General features: G+C 30.9%; 1 protein-coding gene across 1 annotated transcript; it reads left to right on the plus strand.

Moving 5' to 3' along the window:
* Positions 1-10637: 10637 nt before the first annotated feature.
* LOC139499407 (uncharacterized) lies at positions 10638-14372 on the plus strand. Its single transcript, XM_071288085.1, has 3 exons — positions 10638-10692; positions 13445-13567; positions 14201-14372. The coding sequence occupies exons 1-3, from the start codon at positions 10659-10661 to the stop codon at positions 14299-14301; spliced, it is 258 nt and encodes an 85-aa protein (XP_071144186.1). The 5' UTR covers positions 10638-10658; the 3' UTR covers positions 14302-14372.
* The last annotated feature ends 1167 nt before the right edge of the window (positions 14373-15539 follow it).

A 15539-nucleotide genomic window follows, 5' to 3' on the forward strand; every position in this document is an offset into this window, starting at 1 on the left:
TAAGTACTATTATTAAGTTATGTATACGTAGCAAAGTATTCATATACGTGTGATAAGTTAAAATGAGTATCTTTTTATCTGACCCGGTGACTCTATCGATGTATTGAGTAAATCGAAAAGGGGAATTCTGTCATGAGTGCTTGGTTTTTTCTATATGCCTTATTCATGTACAAAATATTGAAGTACCGAAGAATGATTTTTAAGTACATTAATCAAAACAAAATATAACTTCGAGATTCGAGTGTAAAGTCACGCACACCTGTTTTATTCAAAGCGTGTTCGGGTAGATTTTGTTTCCTTTAAAATGTTAAATGCAGAAACTAAAAGAATATCATCTCTCTTCAAATTGCATTATTTTTATATTTTAAAGCTAGATTTATATATGTTGACACTCAAATTGCATTTTTAAAGAAAGCAAAAGGTATGGGTCAAGTGAAATATCTTTATAATAAGTCATAATAACAAGGTAGGCGTGTTTGATTATATAAATAACCTTTGGCTAAATTATTAAACATCCTACTCGTAATGAATTTTTTTATTTGACCAAGTATTGAAATAAAAATGTTTAACTTACTCTAATTATCCTATGTGCTTTATAATAAAAGTGGGAAGTTAATTCCTTCTTCCTTTTTAATGCCGATAGTTCATTTTTTTTTTAAACTAATGTAGTGTTCAAAGAATCCACTAGTCTTCAAAAAGTAAAATCACAAAAATTCTGAACTTAGAGGAAAATCAATTCGGAAAGTCCATAATCGCATGGCAAAATCAAATAACAAAACACATCAAAAACGATGTACAAGAACTGTCATATTCCTGACTTGGTACAGGCATTTCAAATGTAGAAAATGGTGGATATAACCTGGTTTTATAGCGCTAACCCTTTCACTTTGATGACAGTCTCATCAAATTCCGTTATATTTACAATGATGCGTGAACTTAACAGACATAATAAATGAAATAGTCAAAATATGGGTACAGCAGTCATCATCGTGTAACAATTTTAAAAGGAACAATTTAACAGAACACAAAAACATCTATCTACAAACACATTCATTGATTTGCGTGTCTGACGTCAGAAAATTTTATACGTCACATATATTTGTCGTTCAATGTACATACAAACAATTTTAAAATTTCACATAGGCAATGTTAGCATACAGGGTTAAAAAATCAAAAGTATGTAAGAATAAATTTCAGAAATAGACCGAGATTCAAAATAGTCCAAAAGTTATATAGAATTTATAAGAATCCACAAATAGTCAATTCCACTACGCGATTGAATTTGTGGTTCAACGTATTTTGTAATTCATAATAGAAATTATATATCATAATGACATCAAATAGAACAATATTATACTGACGGGATCTTTTAAAGTACAGAGTCACGTTATAAGGACCAAAGAAATACAAAAAGTCGCATATATAAAACACACAAGCAAAAAATAAAAGACAATACAAACACATTGACGGGATGTATAAGTACGTTAAATGGATATCACATAAAACAATCCAACAGTAAAAGTAATATTAATAATAGAACAAAGACAAATGAAAGAACAATAAAACACGTTGTTAAGATGATAGACAACATCAGTAAGCTATTTCCACGAAAAAGTCACATATAGGTTCATTTAGAGTAGCAGTCCTTTTCTGAACTTTACAAAATTCGCCCAGAAAACAATTTAACATTAACGTATGTATTATTAAGACATACACATATCTTGAATTAAGAAACATTTGCCTTTCCGAATATAACTTTCACGAAATACATCGAGCTACCATTTTTAATTTATTTGGGGTTGGGAAAGCATAAACTTTGATAAAAGGCATGTAAAAGAATTAAGATAAACTAACAAAAAAGGAAGGAAATATAAGAGTGGAAAAAAGGCAAGACAGAGATTACAACAGAAAACAATGGTATAGGGTGATCTTGGAAAAATGCAGGACAGTAGTCTTGGGTAAAAGAAAGCAGTAAAAGATAGAAGGTGGAATATTTTTTTTATTATTATTTTATCCTGACTTCTTTTACATAAATTTTCATTAAGAATTTTTTTGGCCAAGTATCTTAGTAAGCTCAACAACTCAAAATACAATTATATACATAAAGTGGCTTTCAGACAAAACCAGGTTCAACCCACCATTTTTTCCTTTAAAAATGCCCTGTACCAAGTCAGGAATATGGTCATTGTTATATTATAGTTCGTTTCTGTGTGTATTACATTATAACGTTGTGTCGTTTGTTTTCTCTTATTTTTGAGTGTAAATTCACATTGCGATAAGACGTGTCACGGTACTTGTCTATCCCAAATTCATGTATTTGGTTTTGATGTTATATATATATGTTATATTTGTTATTCTCGTGGGATTTTGTCTATATGTGTTACATTTTAGTGTTATGTCGTTGTTCTCCTCTTATATTTAATGCGTTTCCCTCGGTTTTAGTTTGTTATCCCGATTTTGTTTTTTGTCCATGGATTTATGAGTTTTGAACAGCGGTATACTACTGTTGCCTTTATTTATATACTCTTTTTTTATGAGATTTTAACATGATAAATATGGTGTTATTTTAATGGACATTAGTCATGGACTTAAAATCTCAATTTACGAACTGTCGATTACAGTGGTCATTAATTTAGGTTTGACTCTCTTATAGACAAACGATACAAATATGAAATACCATCAGTGAACATAACGACCTGTGTGTATTTAACATGATAAAGATTCGCCCTATCCTTTAAATTTAAGGGAGCTGCAATTTGATTTTTATTGGGCTAGGATGAAAGATGTTGTCCTGCAAAATTGTTTTTTAGATATAATCTCTGTTCTACCTCTTTATTTTTCACTCTATTAGGTCCTGGCTTTTTTTCGAAAAGTTAATACGTTTCTCTTACATAAATTGTCATTGACTTATGAATGTCCCTTAGGTTTCTTCTTACTTCCGTCTTATGTATAAAAGGGATTGTTATGGTCGTATTTCATAATTATTTATGTTTATGGTCCACTAGAATTCAATACATATTCAAAATAAGCAATAAAGTTATCCCGATTTTCATATATGGTACATGCGGCTGAATTTTATATTATTTTTTTTTTATAATTGTCATACGAACTATGATTTTTTTCCAGAATGTTTTGTCTATATCCATTTATTTTATTAATGGCTGTTTCGTGAATTCATTCTTAACAGTCTTACAACAACAGTCATTCGTTTATTCTCAGCAAAATACAAATGTAATACCCTTGATTATGATAATCTCCATTCTTATTTAAATTATGCTCTTTATAATTAAGAATAGAATATTGGACCAGTTTCGGGTCAACTCTTTTTCTCAATTATTGTTTATTTACCTTGTCAATAATGGACGACTAAAACAAACAAGCAAGCATTCTTAGTTTAATTATTGCACAACATAGATAATATAAACTGCAAAAAATAAATAAGCAGTGTAGTTTAAAAAGCTGATTTTTTATCATTCATTAAAGAAGATATAGACTTCAAATGGCCTATTCATGAAATTTTTAAACATGGTCTTAATTATGAAAAAAGGTGGATGAAATAATTTAAAATAGTTACTACACTTATCGATTGACAAGTCTTATTTTTACATAGCTTCACTACTTTATGTTAGGACCATGGAACGAAAAATCGTGTATTTTACGAATACATGTAATACACATTTTACCATATTCACAAATATTACATATACGTTCCGTCAAATACGGATACGTCCTCGATACGTGAGTTTTGCAACAGCTATATTTGAAAGCCAATTGTACATAAAAACGAAAAGGTTAAGGTGGTACCTAACACTACAGGGAGATAACTCTGTAAAGTCAGCTAAACGTTTTAATTACGTTGTGTTGTAAAGGGAATGTTAAGCTTCTCAATGATCAAAATTTGTGTTCGTCAAACTGCTATATAACCTGTGTAATTTTTCTAACAAAACGGTTAGTTCAAAATTTTTGAATTTTTTTATATTCTTGTTAAAGGGTCAAAGTAAATACATTGTCCAAATTTGAGGAAAATTAAACGAGCCAAATTAATTTTAATGAAAGTGTTGGGTACCACCTTAAAAAGCTATATTATCAAAATGAACCAAATCCATCTAAGATCGAATTGGCAATTATGCCGCTTCTCCTTACATAATTTATATACGACTTAATATAACTTTATAGAAATGTCAAAATCTGGGACGTAATTTGAGTACTGCGATGTACTACATTATGCACTAAACATTTGTATTTATATCTTGAGAATATGTATATCTTAGATTTATGAGTTTGACTGTCCCTTTGGTATCTTTCGTCCCTCTTATAGAACCACGTGACATAACACGTGACATATAACGTAGATTCGTGACTGACAATACTTCTAATTTCCATTCATTGAGTTGATACAGAAGACACAAAATATTGTAACACAAATATTTAAGGGAACTGTAGGGCTGCCGAAAGCCGCGATACCGCTTGTGTCGCCAGTGTTCCCATTCCTTTGCTATGCATAAACAATCCAGCATGCGATTCAACATATACACAAAACGTCATACGGGTCAATATGATACAATCGATAATATGACGGACAAAACGATAACATGTAATCTGATATTTAAATGTTGAAGACCACGATGATATGTTGCAAGTAATTATGTATCAGTTAATTACACTACAAAAGTCAAAAAGTCTGAAAAGACCAGTTTTTGTCTGAATTAGCATGAATTTTTACTCGACATTCCTAATTTGCCTGAATATTTTTTAGAAATTCTTGACATAGTATGAATTTGTCTAATAAGGTTCTTAATTTTTCTTGACAAGTGTCTTGACAGTATGAACATTGTCTTAAAATTTCTCGACACTTCCTGTATCATCTGATAAGAGTCTAGATTAGTCTCGACCAATTCTTGACTGCCTTAAATTTGTCTCGATATGTCTTGACATATTCTTGACATTCTTAATAATGTCTGAAAATGTCTTTACATATTCTTGACATTTTAAATAAGTTCTGAATATGTCTGGACATATTCTTGACAGTCTTAAATATGTCTGGACACTATTTCAATAGTATAAATTTCGCCTGAAATGTGAACAGACTTATTATTCCTGGAGTAGATAATAATTTACTTTTAATCTTTGGGAATTATTCAATTGTTTTCATGTTAGAATAATTAACTTCATAATTTTGATGAAAAAAAATCATTTTAATTCAATTTTTCATCGTCAAAATGATGATTTTCATTTTCATCTATCAACAAACTTTTTAAATTGTACTGGCATGGTCAGTCAACTGACAAGTTGTATGGCTGATTACAGGTAAATCAGTAATTTCTATTTGACAGTTGCGTGTACTCTGGGGTGTGGAATACCTTAATTTTATGGGGAACATCCTGTCCATGTGTATTCTAACAGGTGACATTACACAAATTGTTCTTTTATTAAATGAATGATTTGTATATCATCATGATTTGCTATTTATATAAACCACATTTTGGTACAATAATTATTTACCATATAAACATTGAGTATTATGAATGTTTAATGAAATATGTCTACAGTATGATTGGTTTTAATCATTTAATTTATAAGATTTAGGAATAAAAATTTGATATTATTTAAAAACCCACATTTAAATTATTTCATACTTTAGATTTCATAGCCATATTTGCATTTGTAAAAGTATTTATATATATTAAGAATGTCGAGTAAATTTAATACAAATTTAATATAAATGAGCATTTGTCAAGAAAAATTAAGACACAAGTCATACTTTTGGAGAATGTCGAGTAAAAATTCATGCAAATTAAGACAATAACAGGTCTTTTCAGACTTTTAGACTTTTGTAGTGTTACAGATGTATCTTGTATCTAATGGGTAGGAAACAATCAAACAAGAGGTTAAACACTAAATGTTTCAAAAGCAAAATTGAAAATCCTTCAACCCCAACAACATTAAACAACCACTGACGAGGTGACTCACTTGAGATGTCTCTATACGTTATTCCAACCACAATAAGTGTATTTTGAAATATAAATGTCCAAGATAAACAGACAACTTTGCGCATAAAAATGCATACTCTAAGATTACTTTATAACGTATAAAGGTATTGCAAAGAAACTCAACGCGCATACTTATAACCAGTTAATAAAATTGACAAATTCCCTACAATCTAATAATTAATAGATAATGAACACATCATTTGTATATTGAAATATTAAGATATCAAATTTGGAATAATAGATTAACTGATACCTGAACATACCGATAACACAGAGAAAAATAGCGACGACCTTCAGTTTTTGTACATCAATTCGTCGCAAACTTGTCGTTTATAATAGTTGAAAAGAGGTCTAGGTGAAGGAAATGTTCAACAGCACAAAGTTATTGCCAAATAGTTGATTAACTAATTTATCTATTCATTATGACAACATTTTGGAGCCTCCACGAATGGAAATTATAATGATTGTCAGTCACGAATATACTTTATGTGTGTGTGACGTGTTTTTTGCAGATGGACATATTCTTAAGATAGAATGTTCAGTGCATAGCTACAAAAGAGGGACAAAGATACCAGAGGTACAGCCAAACTCATAAATCGAAAATAACCTGACAACGCAATGACTAAAATAAAAAAGACAAACAGACAAACAATATTACACCTGACACACACATATTAAACTAAATAATAAATAACACGAACCCCACCAAACAATGGGGGTGATCTCAGGTGTTCCGGAAGGGTAAGCAGATCCTGCTCCACATGTTGCTTATGTAATAGTATAAATAGTCATTCGATAGGTCATATTCATGAAAGGGAAGGGGATGGTAGTTAAGACGTAAGGAACATACCCGATATAATTTGTGGAAGAAAGATACACCGTATGCAGGTACTGCTGGAATTTTGCTACTTAGAAATGGAAAGTTCACAATGGGAAAGCTGAAATCATCTCTTTCGTCGTAAACTTGTGTAAAGTGTAAAAAATTCAAATGTCTTAATACTATTACAAGATGAAAGAGAGTTAGATTGTATGTACTCTAAAAGATCTTTGAAAGTTTTAAGTGTCCACATCTGATTCACGCCACCTCTAGAATAGGCAGTTTCACAATAATTTTGATTGTTGATAAAATATACGTTTATAATTTAGAAAGAGGTTTCGTTGAGCACTTAGAAGACCCAGCAATATACCGTTGTTTGTAAGGACACTTATGTAGTTTATGTATCCAATACATGGATGGAAGATCCAGTTCTTCATCTTTGGTTGACATTTCAAAGGAACAAAAAACAAACCTATGAATACCTCTTTGCTAAGTGTCGTGAGGGTATATGTTGAGTTTCAAAGTGAATTGTCAATATCTAATTCGTTTGTCAAGCAGTTAATGTAATGAGTTTTACACACAAAATCGATGTTGTTTGGCCTTTATCTACGGGGACAACAACATGATTTTCATGAAGATAGGATAAGTGTTTTGCAACATTTGGGTCTTTAAAGATTCACGTAGCATGGGCATTCATTTTATTAATTCTGATTTGTATAAACGACCGCACTCGGAAAGAGTGTTTACGTCTTCCTTCTCGCGCTTAGCAAATTGCCTGGCATAATTCTCGACTGAGTCCATCAACATTTTAAAGTTGAATTTTCAATTGAATGATTTAGGCTCACGATATTTCGAACCTTTTGATAACACGTTTCGTAGGGAAGTAACCGGTAATAACGTGACCAGCCGGATTATGTGTGAATTGGGAACTTGAACAAGTGCAATATATAGTACATAAATTTACTAAAAGTACGTTCTACGTTTTGACACGTCTTGAAGGCTATATTTAGTTTAATGTAAATATGGGAAAATGATATGATTGCCAATTGGACAATTATCAAAACAAATCTTCAAAATTAACCTTCCGACGAAATGGCCATTTATAGATTATGAAATTATAAAGAGACTTTTTATTCAATTCGCTCAGTCAAAGGTGACCTTAGATGGATTTTCTATTTCGTAAGGTACACATAGATTATATAGCTCTTCCACTGTATCTGTTTCTCATACATTTTTGGCTTTCAAACATTCTTTTTAAACTTATCCTATGACGGTAAATTCAGATATTTGATTCGGACGCATGATATTTGATAACCTGGTGTTTTCATTTTTAATAAATAACACGTTTAGAACAAGAGTGCTGCACGTCTTAAAAACATAGTAAATCCCGTTCGTTTTGTAAGCTATGCAAGCCATCGCCATTATAAACATGATAAATGTTTTACAATATGAAATTATTTTTAAGCAGAAAACCATCATCCTTAAACAGTGAACAAAAACAAGTAAAGCCGACGACAACAAACAACTACCATGTTATTATTACAGACTATAGATTTTATACAGTCTTATAACTGTATCGGGCTGACACACAAGTGTGACTGTTCAATCTCCTCCTAACATTTTAGTGTGGTGTACATTTAGCAGTACAATAAAAAATTTAAAACAAAATAGTTTGAAAAGGTAAACTTGTGATATCGATACGTAGACAAATATTTCTGTAAATTATCCCCACCAACCTTCGCACCCTCTTTCCCGATTCTACGAATTTTTTAGACTCACAGAACTGTACATACTGAAAACACATTGAAATATAATTCCAACTGTTATATATAGCAATGGTTTAAATTGACCATAGATCATTAAAATAAGGATTAATATTATAACATAATGTTGACGGTTGTACCCCTTTTTTTACATTTTTACCTACATGTATTATGTCTGATTGTTTTGTTCACGCATCATGGTCAGCAAAAGACTGTCATAAAAGTGAGAGGTTGAGCTAGCTATAAAACCAGATTCGATCCACCATTTTCTACATAAGAATATGCCTATACAAAGTCAGGAATATGACAGTTGATATCCATCCGCTGATGTGTTTGAGCTTTTGATTTTGCCATTCGATTAAGAACTTTCCGTTTTGAATTTTCCTCGGAGTTCAATATTTTTGTGATTTTACTTTTTTCATTTGTATTGATTCCAGATGCATCAAGTTACGTACTTTTTAACAAACAAATGATATGTTTTTTTTCGTCGAAATATGTTTAAAAATTTCCATTTGTATCGCTCAACTATATATAAAAAACAGTTTAAGAAGTTTTGATTGAAGGATAAGCAGAATAATGATCTATTCTAGACAGTTTCCACACGTATATACACAAGTTCAAGACCATGCTATGACTTATAACGGTTTACTTTTACAAATTGTGACTTGGGTGGAGAGTTGTCTCATTGGCACTCGTACCACATCTTTTGATATCTATAAACGAACCAATACTTTAAAGTCAGCATGATAAAATGTATAGCTATCATTATGAATAAACCAGTTCTACTTCATATTTGCCAAAGCAATAGACAAGTGACAAATATGATATACTTATTTTGAGAAAACAATTATGTTGATACAATGATATACAGAAACACATAGACATACTTAAATAATATTATAAAACATCTGATGAGGTGACGACAGCAGCTAGAGACTTCTTATACAGGTGGTAGTTCTTTTAAAATAGGACAAAACAATTAAAGCTCTTTGTTGAAAAGGCGAAAAATGCTTACTGTAATATTTACTATTTTAACACAAAATTGTAATGCTAATCGTAACAAATAAAATGACAGTTTTCGGGTAAATTACAAAGTAATTATCATCAAAACACCGTTTGTACAATTTTTCAATATATTTATTACATAATTAAGCAGAGCAATAAGATATAAAGTCGATGAAATGGAGGTCTACTTAGTTGGATCTGAAAATTGCATAACCTCCGATTTAGAATAAATTACCATGGACGTAGAAGATATCAATCTATTTGTTCCTTAATTTTCGTTTCTGCTGTTCACTTATGTGACTAAAGAAAAATATCCAAAAAGTGGGTAGCATGTGAGTCGAAAAGAGCAAATCGAGTGCACCTTTTTATGTAAGGACGTGTTTGAGTTGAATATTGTGTTTTGTAAACGTAGTAAGCAAGAGTATTTGAAACATCATTTCCCTTAATATTCTATCATTTTTATATATCATCGCCACAAGTTGACTGTAGTACATCGAAAATTATTTATATTACTCAACTACATGTTCGATTTTCTCTGGGTATGTTTTTTTCATTCTATCAGCATGATCAGATGCAATTAAAAGTTTGAGATTTACGGTTCTAAATATAAAAAAGAGCGAAAACGTCTTTATCGTCTAGCTTATTGAAATAGTAGTCCAAAGAGAACTTTATAAATGAAACAGATAACCGTTTTGAACTCTAAAGACTTAATATATCTTTCGAGACGTGTCAAAACGTGAAACGTAGTTTAAGTATTGTAATGTACTACATTATTCACGTCATATTTCTAGAAACACGTGACAAAATATGTAGATTCGTGACTGACAATTATCATAATTTCCATACATTGAGGTTCCAAAAGGTTGCCATAATGAATAGATAAATAAGTCATTCAACAATTCACCAATAACTTTCTTTTGTTAAAATTTATGTTATAAAATTCTTTTTTTATATTAAAATAAATCAAGATATCAAAAGATGAAAAACAAATGTTATAAAATTCCCTTCATCGGTACCTCTTTCGAATTTTATAAATGACAAGATTCCGAAGATACTATTTACACTTGTGAAAACATAGCAAACATGAAGGTTGTCGCTATTCTTCTCTGCTTTATCGGTATGTTCAGATATCAGTTAATCTATTTTTGTATCGTGAAATTTCAATATGCATAGGATTTTATTAATTTGCTATTAAACTTTTTCTTATCTACAGGTTATAAGTATTGGCTTTGAGTGTTTCCTTTCCTTAACTTCTAGCATTATTTTTATACGGCATATTATAGTTTATTATTATAAAATATTTTTTCTTACTTTTTTAAGTAACCTTCAAGTAAGAAGTTTTCATGCGCGAATTTGTCTTTTATGTTCATTTCTTCTTTTGCTACTACATTAACTGTGATTAAAAACGGTTTGGAACCACTTTTAATCTACCACATGTGTATGTACCTGTCTCAAATTGTTAACCTTATCAGAGGTTGGCTCATATCAAATCCTGTTTTTGTTGGAGATTGGAGATTTTTATATGCTTTGTGTTTAGCTTTATTTATTATTTGTATATTAATTTTTAAGTTTGGGGCATTGGTAAACTTCTGTTGCCTAGATACAGGAATGGTAGATAATGTAGAGCTTGGTAGTTTTTAGTATACTTTATAGATGGTAGCCTATTGTTGAAGACTGTAAAATTACCATCTAGACATTGTTTTTCTTTTTTTTTTCTTTTGTACCTTGTATGCTATCACATTGACATTCAATCCTAATCTACTTTTTAAATGAAATCCAAAAAAAATTAGTACAAAGAAACTGTTTCTCCGTATAGTACGAATCAATGAAACGTCTATTCGTATTACTTTTTGTATTTTTCTTTTTTATTCCAACTCACTTTATTTAGTTGAATGTCACTGATGATACTTCTGTTGAAAAAGCTGTACTTGAGTTTCTGATGAGACAGGCTGATCGTTTCATATTTGTACTTAAGACAAGCAACATATTACTTGTGCATCTTTATTTATTTTTCGATCAACGCCTAACTTTATTTAGTGTTTTTGGATTAAACAGTTTTTTTTATCTATATCCTGATTACAAAACTTTGAATTTTTCGAAAAACTAAGGATTTCCTATCCCAGGCATAGATTACCTTAGCCGTATTTGGCACAACTTTTTGAAATTTTGGATCCTCAATGCTCTTCAACTTTGTGCTTGTTTGGTTTTAATAAATCTTTTGATATGAGCGTCACTGATGAGTCTTATGTAGACGAAACGCGCGTCTGGCGTACTAAATTATAATTCTGGTACCTTTGATAACTATTCTATCTCCAGGCATAGACAATGATTGATGTTTTTTTTTTTTTTTTTTATCTTCGTGTTTAAATTGCTTTTCAAGAGCAAGTGATTATAGTCCTCATAGCTATAACATTCTACCATGTTTTGTTTTGTTTTGTTTTGTTTTCTGTTTTTAATTTGTTTTCATTTTGAATCTCATTCTACACTAATATTACCTCTATCAAACAATGTCGCATTTGTATCCTGCAATCGACCATACAACTATACAAATACAGGTTTACATATAACACGAAGCGATCCACGTATACAAGACGTTTATAGTCTACAGTTAACCTGCTTTTGTTTCAAGCGACAGGTGGAATTACTATTGACATCTCCGTTTAATTAAGAGTTCTCATTGCGGTACGCTTTAAAAATTTCTTTAAAAAAAACAATTGAAGTATTGGGGTGTCAAACAGATAAACAAAATGTATTGCTGGATAAAGACAACAACTGTTTTAAGTGTCTTCTTAATATCAGCCGTATTTGAACTCGGCTTAAAACAGAAACAGTGGTTATAATTCGATAAAGCTCGCATTACAAATGGTTTTAGCCTTGTAGTTGTACAGATAACTGCTATTTAAAGGCATTGAACAAATACAAGCTATGTTATGTTCGGTTTTGTTTTGCATTTCATTATCTGAAACTTTATTTGTATTGGTTTTCGAAATAAAGTATTTTATTGTAGACTTGGTAGTAAATACATATAAACTGCATTATCGGTCGTCCAACTGTCTATATCAATCTGCTCAGCTCTTAATAAAACTCCATATCACGGCTTTGTGACGTCAAATACGTTGACCTGGCCTTACTAACTTTGACCTGGACATATCAGCGACGTCATAATGTTTGAACCGACGTTGATAAGTTTGACCCGAACTTATCAAGTCAACTTCCTGTTGCTGGTGAAACTAAGACAATACTCCCAAAAAACGCAAATACAGCCCGATAAATCGATTATCAGGTTATCGGCATATTAATATTGTAAAATATCAGCTGCTCGACATAAAATGAAGGCTTTTTGATCTCGTTCGCTGCGCTTACTCGACAAAAAGCTTCATATTATGTCTCGCAGCTGATATTTTACGATATCAACATGCAGACAACCTGATAATCGGTACTAAGTGATATAATCAACGGCAGCAATCCGATATCAGTCAAGGATGCAAAGGTTGTATCACTTCTCTTTCTGTATGAATTCATATCATCGATTTGAGTTCCCGTTGCAAAAACTGTATTTAACACCTAATAACTATGACATCATGTCGCATATAAATATGTACGTGGATTATATTATTAAGTGGTTACCATATAGCTTTTTCAATATCACACACTGTATCAACCCTCAACCAATATAATCCCTCGAGACCTTGGGATAATATTGGTTGTCTCAGACTGATATGGATGTGATATTCAATAAGCCGGATGATATTCTATTTATATTGTAGTGTAGACGAAATGCACATCTGGTTTACTAAATTATAGGCTGTGTATTTCCCATATTTTTTAACATGCCGAAATATAATTTATATTTTGATGTTAAATTGTAGTTGCAGTATATTGTGAGACATGTACATCAACGAGAAGATGTACTCAGACCACATGCACAGACTCGTCACATCATGTAGTGTGTTACCAGGGTCAGTGTACATGCAGCGGAAGAACTGGACACAGTAAATAATTTATTTTTGTGTCATTTAAATCTAGTTTGGAGAAGAATTGTCTTTTTACAGTACTGGAAAAAATTTAGAATAATTGATAAATGGTTCAAATTTCTTTACAAGGATTTATCGCAACTTGCAAACCTCTATTCAAATGTTACTTACAAAATTGATTTCCTTTTTAAGACACATATGAATTAAAGTAAATAATAAAAAAAACACTTATTGATTTTTTATGAAAAATTATAATAAAACAAAAAAAAAAATACTTAAACTTGAAAAAAAAAACTACAACAAATTTTCAAATATAAATATCGCTTTTTCCATTTGAATAACACAGCACATATATAAATACCAAGTAAAAATGTTATATTATATAATGATTACATCAAAAATAACAAATAAGACATACATCTGATTCAGTTTATTGAAATCACGATCAGGTACCATAACTAGTTGTGAAATGAAAAGAAAGTTGTGTATTTAACCGATCATTTTACAAGAAAACAGCATTCAATCATAAATGGTTGCATCATTTTTTCTTATTATTTTTATTGTTCATGTTGTTTTCTAAAACTTTTTTGTTCCTATAACAAAAATGTATCATCGTATTAAAATTTTAAAACTATAAACATTTATTTGCAGCATGCGCTGACGTAGCCGACTGTAGCAGCGAACACTGTAGATTTGGAAGGTCCCATTGTTATGACGGTCACTGCCATTGTCTCCCTGGAGCTGGAAAATGATTATATTGGATACTCCCTCCACGTCAATATTAAATAATGATTTTATAGAAATAAATTAGTGTCCTCTTATAGATGATTGTTAATGTTATTTCATTCATTCTGTGTCTTTTTTCTTATGTGGAGGTATAATATATAGTTGTTGCTTTTTTTTATATATCTAATAGATATAGGAAGATGTTGTGTGAGTGTCAATAGGACAACTCCCCATCCAAAAACATGTAACAATTTATAAAAGTAAACCATTAAAGGTCAATGAACGGTCTTCAACACGGATTGCCTTGGCTCACACCGAACAAAAAGCTATAAAGGGCCCCAAAATTACTAGTGTAAAACCATTCAAATGGGAAAACCAACAGTCTAGGCTATAAAAAAACGAGAAACGAGAAATACTCTCTATTACTCTTTTGTATCAACCAGATTGAGGGGATGTAATCTATGTAAATTGTTACAGCACATCATCTATGCGACTATCATACATATGAGCGCTTTAGCTTACTATTAAACGAGCTTTGATCTAGCAATTTTTACATAAGGATTTGTCTGTTTCTTTGATCTCTTTGACAAGTGTCTGAAAGAACTCCGATTTTGTTCACTATTTTAAAACAGAATATGCCTTATGGTATCCCAAAGTAAATAATTACGGCGTATGCTACCACATTTATGTTGAAAGGAATTTTGGATTATTTCTTTTAGGCTATTTTTCAATTTTACATAGGGAATGGTGGCATACAGGGTTGAAAAATCAAAAGCTTTGAAAGAACTTATTTCAGAAAAAGACCGAGTTTTGACATTATCCAGAAATTCTTTAGAATTTTTAAGAATCCACATATGAGTAATACAACTATACGAGTTGCACAGTATTTCTGAAGACTATATTTCACTGCGGACGAGTTGCACACTACATTTGTATTTCTGAAAACTATCTTTCACTGCGGACAGAATTTTAGTCAATCGAATTGACAATTCTTTAGTGGAACATGGAGATAAGCCTGCAATGTACCGTTGTTTGTACGAAAGTTTGTGAAGCTTAGGTATTTCAATACAAAACAAGATAAGTCGTCCGATTTGTAGTTGAATATAATGTTCATTGAAGCCATTACAAACTTATTATTCGTCAAAATGTCATCCTTGTCAAATGATATATCTTTCTATGTGGGATTACCTGAATGCTTGTTTATTCTAATTCGTAGTTATATGATGTACATAGAAACAAAGACAATATCATTTGAAGCTTTGTC

Source organism: Mytilus edulis, chromosome 12 (genome assembly GCF_963676685.1).
Source record: "Mytilus edulis chromosome 12, xbMytEdul2.2, whole genome shotgun sequence".
In the NCBI taxonomy this organism is placed as follows: domain Eukaryota; kingdom Metazoa; phylum Mollusca; class Bivalvia; order Mytilida; family Mytilidae; genus Mytilus; species Mytilus edulis.